General features: G+C 46.4%; 1 protein-coding gene across 1 annotated transcript in view; it reads left to right on the top strand.

The window, feature by feature from the left end:
- The window catches only part of TRAM2 (translocation associated membrane protein 2), a 51278-nt gene that overhangs the window by 17198 nt on the left and 21712 nt on the right, over positions 1–12368 (top strand). The window contains exon 2 of the mRNA XM_067544973.1: positions 8901–8964. Within this exon, the coding sequence (XP_067401074.1) occupies positions 8901–8964 (64 nt within the window). The remainder of the gene's footprint in view (positions 1–8900; positions 8965–12368) is intronic.

The following is a 12368-nucleotide window of genomic DNA, read 5'->3' as shown; positions in this document are numbered from 1 at the left end:
TATCTAGTACATACCTAGTGGGGTTCTTCGAGGATCTGTACTGGGTCTGCTCCTGTTCATTATTTTTATTACTGGCGTGGCTAATAGAGTGGAGAATATGCTTACAAAATTTGTGGGTGACACTAAACTGGGAGGGGTTGCAAGCACTTTGGAGGACAGGGTTAGAATTCAAAACAACCTTGATACATTGGGGAATTGGTCTGAAATCAACAAGATGAAATTCAGTAAAGATGAGTGCACAGTACTGCCGTTACAAAAGAAAAATCAAATGCACAGCAACAAAACAGAGAATAAGTGGTTAGGTGGCAGTATTCCTGAAAAAGATCTAGGGGTTATAATTAGGCTTGGCAGAAGAAGATTATTTATTTTTTAATACATTTGATGGATAATATTGATGTTTATTTTTAAGCATTTTTCTATTAATTTAAATTTTAACAGTTGCAGGAAATTATTGGGGGCGCTAAACAGTAAGGGGGGTTCAGATCATCATTTAATCACACTAGTAAAAGTAAAATCTTTATTACTATTAAAACACAAATTGTCAACATCATGTGTCAAAATAAACAAAGTAAATATCCTTAAATCAAACTCTAATAAGTTTTCAAGCTGCATTTTTCTTACTTGGCCAAGCTGTAAATTTCTGTTATCAATGGAAGTATTACTGACACTTACCGGTAAAAATCTAATCCTTCCAAGCCCAGTTATAGTGGATCACAAATTGACTATGAGTCAACAAAGTGATGCAGTTGTGAAAAAGGTCGATCTCATTCTGGAGTGTATTAGCAGGAGTGTCCTACGTGAGACACAGGAAATAATTGTCCCATTCTACTGGGTACTGTGTCAAGGTCTGGGCACCACACTTCCAGGAAGATGTGGATAAATTAGTGAGAGTCTAGAGGAGGTCAACAAAAATGGCAAAAGGTTTAGAAGACCTGACCTATGAGAAAAGGTTGAAAAAACTGGGCATGTTTAGTCTTGAGGAAAAAGGGTGGGAGCTGATGATAATCTTCAAATCTGTTAAAGGCTGTTCTCAAGAGGACAATGATCAGTTGTTCTCCATGTTCACTGAAGATTGGACAAGAAGTAATGGGCTTAATCTGCAGCAAGAGAGATTTAGGTTAGATATTAGGGAAAGCTTTTTAACTCTAAGGATACTGAAGGACTGGACTAGGCTTCCAAGAGAGGCTGTGGAATCTCCGTCATTGGAGTTTTTTAAGGACAGGTTAAACAGAAACTTGTCCAGGATGGTCTAGGTATACTTGGTCTTGCCTTGGTGCAAGTGGCTAAACTATATGGCCTCTTAAGGTCCCTTCCAGCCCTATATGTCTATGATTCTGTGTATAAATCAGCCTCCCGAGAGCCCACACAACCCCTCCCACTGTCTTGTCTTTCCCATCTTCTAAGCAACTTTGCATTGTCATCATCTCTTGTTTGTTCTTAATTTAGGAATGCCTATACTGGATCTATAGTCTATGTAGTTCCATATTCTGTCTTAGATAGTGGCTGTTACTAGGTGGTTCAAAGAAAAGTACAATAAACTGTTATGAGCTAACCTGACCCCAAGGAGAGTCTCTTCCTGACTTGTACGAGACAAAGCTCAAAGTATGAGGTTTTATAGCCCCTTAGATTATATCTTCTCAGCAGAAAATATAAAATCATCATTGATAAAGTTTGCAGATGACTCAAAAGTTGAGGGCATGGTGTATGAAGGGGGTAGGTCACTAACTCAGAGTGATCAGGATGGCTTGGTAAACTGGGTACAAGTAAACAATGTCCATTGTAATGCAGTGAAATATAAATGTGTACCTATAGCAGTGGTTCTCAAGTGTGGGGCCCAATCAGCACACAGCTGTGGCCCATGTGACATCCTCAGAGGCATGCAGGTAGTATATATATTGTGTAGATGTGGGCCACATAACACAGAGAGAGCTGCATATGTGGCCCACAATGGTAAATAGGTTGAGAACTACTAACCTATGGGAACAAAGAATGTAGGCCGTATTTATAGGATGGGCCATGCTGTCCTGGGAAGCAGACACCCTGGAAAAAGATTTGAGTCATGGTGAATAATCAGCTGAACGTGAACTCCCATAGCAACACAGTGGCCTGAAGGGCTAGTGTGATCCTGGGATACATAAATAGGGTAATCTCGAGTAGGAGTAAAGAAGTTATTTTACTCTGTATTTGGCATTGGTGCAACTGGTGCAGGAATGTTATGTCCAGTTCTGGTGTCCATAATTCAAGAAGGATGTTGGTCAATTGGAGAGGGGTCAGAGAAGAGCCACGAGAATGATTAAAGGATTAGAAAATATGGTTTATAGTGATAGATTCAAGGAGCTTAATCTAATTAGCTTATCAAAGAGAAGATTTAGGCGTGACTTGACTACAGTCTATAAATACCTACATGGAGAACAAATATTTGACAATGGGCTCATCAATCTAGCAGAGAAAGGTATAACACGATCCAGTGGCTGGGAGATGAAGCTAGATAAATTGAGACTGGGAAGATGTACATTTTTGACAGTGAAGGTAATTAACCATTGGAACAACAATTGTTGTACCGTTGGAACACAAGGATCGTGGTGGATTCTCCATCACTGAGAATTTTTAAATCAAACCTGGGTGTTTCTAAAACGTTGTAAACTCTCTTGGGTAGAGAGCTCTCTAGTATTTATGGTCGTGCATATCTATGGCATTTTAGAGGCAATCACGTGTGGTTTACAGTAGCACATTGCACCCTTACCCTTTTATGTGCAGTGGCCTAGTGGATAGAACACTTGACAGGGATTCATGCAACCTAGGTTCTGTTCTAGTGGCTTGCTGGGTGACCGTGAGCGACTCACGCCGCTACTTTGTGCCTCAGTTTCCCCATCTGTAAAGTGGGGATATGCAGCTGACCTCCTTTGTAAAGTGCTTTGAGATCTACTGATAAGAGCAAGGTATAATTGTTAGGGGCATTGAGCTGAATTGCACTTCCAGTTCCCATAGCCTTGTGGGGATGATCGAATTGGATTGTAGTCACTGTCACTTTTTGGAAACTCGATGGGGGCGTGATCTGAGTGGGCAGTTCCTGGATGTGTCTGGCATGCTGCAGAGTCAATACACACTGTGCAGCACAAGGCTCCAGTTGTGGTGAGACTCTGAACTCTGGGTTGTGCTCCTGGTGGATTAAGCAAGTCTCTGAAGGTTAAAGAAGCAAGTTAAAGAAGTATGGGTTGGGTGAATGGACTATAAGGTGGATAGAAAGCTGGCTAGATCATTAGGCTCAACAGGTGGTGATCAATAGCTCGATGTCTAGTTGGCAGTTGGCAGTAACAAGCGGAGTGCCCCAGGGGTCAGTGCGGGGACCAGTTTTGTTCAACATCTTCCTTAATGATCTGGAGGATGGGGTGGAAACCTGCAGCTTCTGTTTACTTTTATACTAAGCAGCCAGTTTATTTAGCAAGGCACATGTGCCTTAACCTTTAGCCCTGTCCATACCTAGGAACATTAGTAAAAGTGATCTGGCTTTCCGTGGGAGTTGTAGGAGCTCTGCCCCGCGGAAAATAAAGCTACTTTTATTTAGATGCTGAAGACTGATTGCTTAATCACTTAGGAGGGATCTGGGGAAGAAGTGAGTTTTAAAGAGGGGTTAGAATAATAATACCTAGATCTTATATACCACTTTTCATCTATAGTTTTCAAAACACTTTCCAAAGGAGATCAGGATTGTTATCCCTATTTTAGAAATGGGGAAACTGAGGCAGGGGGAGGCTAAAGTGACTTGCGCAAGGTGACCCAGCAGGCCAATTGCAGAGCCACGACTAGAGCCCAGGTCTTCCGAGTCCCAGGCCATTTCTCCATTCACTTCGCCACATTAATAACTCGGTCGCCCAACGCTCAGTGCCTCGGTTTCCCTACTGCCCAGGAGTGGTACACGGCTTGTTTCACTGAAGTACTCAGAGACCCTCGGACAGAAGGTGGTAAATAAAGTGCGTACTTCTCATCAAATCTGCTTTCTAATGAAGCCTGTTGAATTGCAGCAATCTCTGCCCTGCCAGCCTGCCTGCACCCCGTGGGGGGGACTTTACTGTCACCCACGCAAGGCATGGAAGGTGCGAAGCTCTTGAAGTGCTCCGCGTTGCTGTTGATTGGCTGGCCTTGGAGGCAGTAGCTGTGCTGCGCCCCTCTTTGTGCTCTGTCCATAGCATTTGACCGCCATGGTCTGTCGGGATGGACCCTGGGATGTTGGCTCTGCCTCTGTGTTTTAGGCGCTGTTATGCCTGTTGCTGGAAAACCACTTGATTTAATGCTGTTTTCTCCCAGGCATGCCTGCCTTTGGAGCTGGGCTTGGGGCTCGGCTGAGTTTTTGTGGCCCAGGCTTTGCTACGGGAGCGTGTGCTTCAGGACCAGCTCCCTTCATCCGCTAGGGGTCAGGTCTCCGAGATTGCTTTTGGCTCTGTTTCCCGACGCATGGAGGGAGTCATTTGCTTGGGCCCTGCTGGCGGGGTGGCATTTTGTGACTGAACGCCGATGAAAACGCAGCTTTCCCTCTTGGTTCCAAATGGCTCCGGTGCCTCCGTCCCAAGCTTTCCCCTTTCCACGCATCTCCCAGCCTCTGCCACCAGCCAAGCAGCTGTCTTCCTACGTCTGCCTCAGCAGCATGGGCCAGAGCCCCAGAGAGCATGTCAGCGACCAGAGCTCCGTGCTCCTGCAATGAGGGACTGACAACTAATACGTGTCTCCTTCTCCCCTCCCGCCCCCCAACCCGCCAGCCTCCAAGACGGACTTCACGCTCACCTCTACTGCCAGACTGACTCCTCCCTGCCTCGGCCTGAACTTCCAGTCCGAGTCGCCTCCCTGCGAGTTCTGGACCCAAGGGTCAGACTGAGACTTTGTCTACACTTAAAAAATAAGGTCGACCTAATATGTCTGCACTGCTCTCCTCATGGAGGTGGAATGCATCCTCACCAGCAGCATTTCTGCCCACCTACAGGGCAGTGTGGGGAGCTGAGAGCTCCGTCCCTTAGCTCCCTATGGGCTGCCCCCCGGTCCCAATCGGGAACCTGGGGAAGCTGCTGAGGACTTCTCCCCTCCCCTTTCCCTGCCGGTGTGGGCTTTCTTGTCAATGTCACCGCTCCACTGAAATTGACAAGAATGACAGCCCCACAGCCAATGGAAGGGGACGCCCTGTCCACATTGACGCGGCGTCGCCCTGACGCCGCCGAGAAAAGCCCTACACCGCTCATGGAGATGGTTTTATTTTGTTGAAAAACCAGGGCAATTCGGCGGCAGGTGGCTGGCTGCAGTGTGCACACCGCGCCTCTGTTTTGTCGACCAAAGCTGACAAAGCTCTCTAGTGTAGACCAGACCTGGGGCCCAGCAGCAGTGTGAGAGTGCAAGCCGGGGGTGTTGCTTCCCAGCCTTCCAGAGTCCTGAAAATCCGGACCGCCCTTGCTCATCCCCAGCCTCAGCGCCCTGCTGGCCCCAAAAGGCTCTTAGAGCAGCCAGCTCGCCAAGGATTGAACACCCACGGGATTTCAAGGAGCCAAGAGAACGTGCACAGATGCCGGATGCACACTTGGGAAAAACCGTCGCCCAGGTGTCCTCGAGGCTGTGTGAGCAGGATTGCATTAACCCTGAGATGCTTTCCCGGCTCTCAGCCCAAAACACGGACTTCACAGGGTGTAGCTAGAGATTTGTGCCATCTGCAGCAGCTTAAATTTGATTCCCAAAGCGGCTTTTCCTCCCCACCATAGAGTCTAGCGAGCATCTGCTGCTCTGCTCCGTGGTCCTGGCATGGCTAATCCATGTGTCCGTCACCAGTGGGAGGGATTGTTGTAAAGATCTGTTCACAATCCACAGCGCTTTGCACCCAGCACAGGGCTGAGGTTATTCTGGGGAGCCTGGACGTTTGTTTGCGAGCCAAAGCCAGCTGACTTACTGTGCTGGCGTCCCTGTCTGGAACGTGAGGAGCTGATTCAAAACCAATTTGTTTTCAAAGGGGAACGCTATAAATATGGCTTTTCTTCCCTGTGGTTCCTCTCCTTTATAAGAGCAGGAGGCTGGGGCGGGCAAGTGAGGACCTGTCCCTGAGCAGAACGTCTTGCTTGGTCCTCTGAGGGCTAGGTCGCACCATGACTAGAACTCCTGGCTCCTCCGTACAAGGCTGTATGCAAAGTATTCTTGGATTGGACTGGGCTTGCGTGGTAACAGGGTGCCTGGATGGACGGAGCATGCTTCATCCTGAAGGACCTGGGAGTGCTCCGCTAATGGACAGAAGGGGCGCTTCAGGGCTAGGGGTGTGTAATTCTGTCCTGGTCATTGTAAGTCCATCTCCTCCCTGTGCTTTCCAATGGGGCGCTTTGTTTCTTGCCCTGGCCTACGTCGGGCTGTTGGCATGGTAGCGCCGTAATTAAGTATTTGGGTATGACACAGTTACATCCCGTTTAACTCCACTCCGTGATGTGACATCAGCGCTAGAATGTGGCCCTCACCACTGTTACCAGATTTGCCCTTCACCTTGGGGTATGCTCATTTATTAGGGTTACTTTCCTGGAAGGGGGTGTTATTCTAGGGGTGTGATCCTACTAATGTACTGCTTATGTTACTTGTGCTTTCATATGGCTACAAGCCCCCTCCCAATGGAGCTATCCTGCAGGACCTAAGGTTTTCAGGGCTGGGTTCCTCCAGCACCAGATTCAAATAAACCCCCCACAGATACACACACACACATTCCAGATTAACTGAGTGCATCTGAGCGGACCGGGCTATCAGCACTCTCAGCTGACCCCTTATGTGTCCCTGAACTCAGCAGGCTGGGTGACACCACACTTTCAGTGGCCACCCTTATATGCCCCTTTGTAACACACCAGAACGGAGCAGGCTGGGTCCAAACAGCACCTTTTTGGCTACTCCCCTTCATTGCCCCTGGACTCAATCAGGCTGGGTCAAACAGCACCTTAAGCCGCACCCTTATTTGCCCCTGGTCTCCATAGGCTAGGCAGAGCAGCACTTCCCGGCTGTCCCCTTCATATGCCCCTTTACACCACAATTGTTCTAGCAGGAACCCCCTTGATGAGCAAACCCCATAGGATTTTTGGGCACTCCGGAGATCTTTGGCTTAGGTAAGAGAAGCGTTGCTAGAAAGCAAGATAGAGACCAAGAACACAAAGGAGTAAAATAAAGTTTGGAGAGATAGAGAGAGAAAATGGCAACCAGTTTGATTATAACAGTTATTTTATTGCTAGGTATATAAAACTGATGATACTAATAGTAATACCATACCAGGAGAGAAAAACAATCAAAGGCTTACAATACTACACAATTACAGTTGGGGTATTGGAGAAAGCTAGCCCAGGTTTGATTACAAAAGTAGAAAGTTATACCAGGACTGAGAGAGAGAGAGAGACAAGGTGTGTTGGGGAAAGAAGGCAGGGGGGGGGGGGGGGCGGCGAGGGGTTGATCTCACCACTCCATGCAGCTCAGAGGTTCCCAGGAACAGGCTGGTCAGTTTAGGGTCTGGAGGGCTTTGAGTCTGGCAGAGTCCACAACAGGATCAGTCAGGAAGAGGGGGAAGTTCCAGTGGAACTGATGCAGCATTTGGATCCAAGCATCAGAACAGAGGTGTGACTTCTGACTGGGGGTTTTGTAGACCCCAGGTTTGTTTATGGATAAACAATGTCTGGACAAAAGGAGCTGATCATTCCTGGAAGGGCATCTTTCCTAGAGAGAGAGCTCCCAATGCAACCAGGATACAGTGTTTTGCATGTCAATAACTAGAAAGGTCTGATAACTGCGGAGCTGGATGTGCACAGGTGTGAGTTCATTTACATCGAGAGCAGAGATTTCCCAACATGCAGTGCATCCCTGAACTCAGCAATCCCAGAGTTCAGTGCGTTCCCTGTTTTACCAATTCCATAGTTCAGTGCCTGTTCCATCTTCGATGTAGATGAGGCTTCAGTATGCCTCCTTTTTACATCTTTGATGCAGATGAGGCACGGGGAGTTGTATCACCCTTGATGGGAGGATTTTCCACTTCATTTTCATATTGAGATGCCTTTGGTTTCTGGTTCAAGCAGGGGCTGTGGGGGGGGGGGTATTCAGGTGAGCCAGAGAGAGAGATGGGGTTTTGCACCCTGGTTCCCCAAGAACACAGAGCTGCCAGGTACCACCACCCCTTTGCCGGTTCCCTTTTAAGCTTCGCTTTTTGCAGCAATGGGAAATGGCACAGAAGAAACAGCTGCTGCCTGCTGTTTGCCCACAGAAGTGATGCAGGGCCGGGGGGGGGGGGGGCAGCGCAGTCTCCCCGCCCCCACAGCCCATGCTGCACTGCCGGCATGCCTCAGGCCTGATTGTGCGGGATCCGCTCTAGGCGGTGAGTGGAGGTGATTATTAGGGGTGCTAATAGCGGTCACGGACTTCACCTGGGAAACAGTCCCGAGGGATCGGACTGAAAATACCAACCTCACCCAGGGCACCTGCAAATCGTGGTCTCCACTGACCTAGTCTCAGAACAGTGAGCAGAGGCACTGGGCTTACCCAGCATGCACTGCAGTGTGATTTGTGGATGGGACACATGACCCCAAGGGGGGAGAGGTTGCTGACAAGACTGGACTTTGTCTCCTGCGCCACGTTCCGTGTGATTGGTTACCGGGCAGTCGGCATTGCAGAGCAAAGGCGGCCGGCTGGGAAGAGGCAGGGCAATGCAAACAGACGTAGCTGTCTCTGACATGGGACTCTTTGGCCTGAGCTGCACCGAGCTGGGATTTCAGTGGGGGTTGGTTCCTGCAAGGTGGATTGTTCTGGCTGGGATATGGGGGGTGGTGGAAATCTGTACCTGGTTCATTGAAAATATTGTGCTTCACTTTAACCAGGTGTGTGTTTGGTTTATTTATTTTTTATTTTTTTGTCTTTAACAGGCTACAGCCAAGACTGCCTTCCTATTCATCTTACCTCAGTATAACATTAGTGTGCCTACAGCAGGTAAGAGAATCCCTACCATAGCATAAAAATCCTCTACAAGATCTCAGCAGATCATGCCACTCACCCTCACTGCTAAGCAACCCTGACTGAATAGGATAATCTCACATTCCACAAACATACATGACATAGGGGATTTTCCCATACCTAAAAAAGGTACTTCTAAAAAAAAAAAAAAACATGCTAGCAATTAGGGAGTAGCTCATTTACCATTTATCAGGGCTGTAATCCTCATGCATCAGGGCATAAACTTCCCACTAGGTGGGGTCAGGAACAAATTTGCCCTAATGATATATAGTAGAAGTAATGCCTCTTCCATCCTTCTCTTCCAACACCACTTGGCCACACCAATCAGGGCACTTCACAGTATTTATCCCTGTCCCCTTCCACCTCCCCCCAATAAACAAAAATAATAATAATAATAGCCTGGCTATATGCACAGGGTGTTTTTATGCTCTGCTAAGAAGCATCTGGTTGAGACATCGCGTTGGACTGCATGGGCTATTGTCCAGTTCCAGTATGGCAATTCCTACAATGTTTAATTATTGATGTAGTTAGTTGCTGGGTGTGGGAAGAAAAAGAAAAGGAACTAGATCACTGAAAAACATTCCTGGGTGAACAAACCCACATGCGTGATGATAATGGCATTGGGTGTCCCATTAAAAGAAATGCAGCACAATCTATCATGCTCTGCTCAAACGTATAGTAGATGCCAGTCCTTTCCCCAGAGAGCTTGCAGTTTTTAATAACCCTAGCCGCTGGAGATGGAAAAGATCTATTAGGTTGCTTTGCCACATACTTTACTCAGAACTTGTCCTACAGTTTCTCTTCCACTGCTCTATCCAGTCCTATTTTAATTGTCCTAAGTAATGATCCATCTGCTTTGTTCTGTGGGAGACAACTTAGGAAGAAAGATTTAAGCGTTAGCTATATGTAGCTTGCTTAAGTGATGCCTGACAAGGGTGACTGTGGGGTGCATGGCGATCTGCAGATATTTAAAGTGTGTAAATGCCAAGGAGTGGTTGGAACTAAGAGGCTGTTCTGCACTGACATGTTACGTCTGCATAGCTACAACTCTCGGAGATTTGAAAAACTCACACCTCTGAGAGCTGTAGTTAATCTAATCTAACTCCTGCGTAGACAGCGCTAACTCGGGAGACGGATTCTTCTACCAGTCTAGCTACCACCTCGCAGGGAGATGGATTAACTAGAGCGATGGGAGAACCCCTCCTATCACTGTAGGCTGTATCTACTCTGAAGCTGTAGCATTTTGAGTGAAGACGTAGCCTGATAATGTGAAGTATAACTAAGACTAATGAGATGAAAGGGAAAAGTTTTTTATCATAACATTAATGTTTAGGCTTGAAGGGACCACTCTGATCATCTAGTTTGATCTGTTCGGCACAGGTCCAAGAATTTCACCCAGTGAATGCTTCAGTGGAGTGAATTATTCTTTCTCACTACGTATTATCTACGAACCTGTGGAATAATCGCCCAAGGGAAGTGAATGAAGCCCCATCATTTGGGACATGTGAAAACAGGACAAACCATTAGCTATAATAGGAAACAGCCCAGCATTGGCAGCGGGGAGATGGGTTAGCTAGCCTAATATAGGCTCCTTCCATCTCTGACCCAACTGTTCTGTAGCGTAGTAGAATGAACTTGTAGGAAACTTCTGTTGCTAGCCCAAATTTTTCTTGGTTCCGCTTCATTTGTGTCTCGTGATGAAGAGACTGTCACGGTAACTGCTCATAAATCTAGTCAACCCTAATTAATTTACTCACAGGTACCTTTTCCTGCTGTTAGGAACTGAACAATTACAGGTGGAAAGGCCCAACTACAGTGTCAAGTAATGAAATTGCTAAATAAAACCATTCAAGCACTGCAACATTTATTATAGGAACATAGGAATTACCAGACTGGCTCAGACCTAAGCTCCATCAAGTCCACTGTCCTGTCTCTTGACAGTGTCTGGCACCAGATTCCTTAGAGGAAGGTGTAAGAACCATGCAATGGGCAGATGTGGATTATTCCACTTCACACACAGGTTTTGTCCAGGTCTCTGATGACTAATAGCCTTTACAAATTTTTTGTCTTCTTTAATTAGAACTCTGGATGTTTTTCTTATGAAGATAAATGTCCAGTGCTTTCAATCTGGCAAAGTTCTTGAACTAAACAATTTCCTGTGGCAATGAGTTCCACAGTTTGTGTTACATGAAATAATATTTCCTTGTTAATGATTTTGAAATTGCCACCTTTCAATTTCATTCCATGTCTCTTGATTTTTGTGTTATGAAGCAGGCAGAGTAGATGCTTCCAAACCGCCGCCTTTAGACTAGTAATTATTTTATCTTTTTTTTTAATCAGGACTCCGTTTATTCATCTGTAAGGTAACAATCCCCATCTTTTCAATCCCTTCCTAGGAGAGCTTTTCCACGCTTTTGATCGTTCCCATAACTCGTCTCTGTTTTCTTCAGTACTTATTTTAATCATTTAAATGTGATCAGATCCCACACGTAGCTGGGATTATACAAACCCATATTTAAAATGTGACTGTCACGCTGTCTGGAGTAGCTCACAACTGTGAGTGCCAGTCTCAGGTCAGACTGTCAGAAAACAGGGCAGACACCCCAAACTGGTGGTATATTCTATAATTAGATTTTATCCAGCCAGTAACAATTGTGAACTCCTGGATCTCTATATTAGCTTTATCGTGGCATCACAGGTGGTCCCCTTAGGCTCTCCTGCCTATTTTACCATCCAGACAAATTGGACTTTGTTATAATGGTCCCTTACGCCAAGTATCACATGACATTATGTTTCTCCCAACCACAAAGGGTCGGTCGCTTCCTCCAAGTCACTGTACACTCTTGACAGAGACAACACCAGTAGCCAATTTCTCTAGTAAACTAACTAGAGGCTTATTAGCTAAGAAAAGAAATGAGTTATTGAGAGGTTAAAGCAGGTAAGATACATTAACAGGTGTGTCAAAGTTTGTAAGTCCAAAATGATAGCAGAGACGTAGTGATCTGCAAGTTTCCCATAAGTCTCTCAGGGTTACACAAAATAATTCTGGGGATCTCTGTCTTGCTTCTGGAGTGTTCCCCTTGTGAGTTTCCAAACAGTCCACAGATACAGGATCGCTCCCTGGATCAATTCTTACAGCTGCTTTCCACAGAACGCAATCTGGCAAGTGTTTTCATCACAGCACGGGCTCTTCCTTTGCCGACTAAATGCAGACTGAGCTTGTGAATTTCCATTGTTGAGCACAAGTGACACATGCTTTGAAGTTAGCAATCTTTTACATTTCCAAGGCTTCAATCTCCTGTGATGGGTAAACCGAACATAAACACAGGCAGAAACAATCCTCCTTTATTTTTCATGACGTTTACATGTCCAGTACATTT

The sequence above is a fragment of the Emydura macquarii genome, unplaced genomic scaffold (genome assembly GCF_026122565.2).
Source record: "Emydura macquarii macquarii isolate MOO-44397 ecotype Brisbane River unplaced genomic scaffold, CSIRO-AGI_Emac_v2 contig_1041, whole genome shotgun sequence".
In the NCBI taxonomy this organism is placed as follows: Eukaryota; Metazoa; Chordata; order Testudines; family Chelidae; genus Emydura; species Emydura macquarii.
Note: the sequence above shows the minus strand (reverse complement) of the source record. Positions and strands in the feature narration are given on the sequence as shown.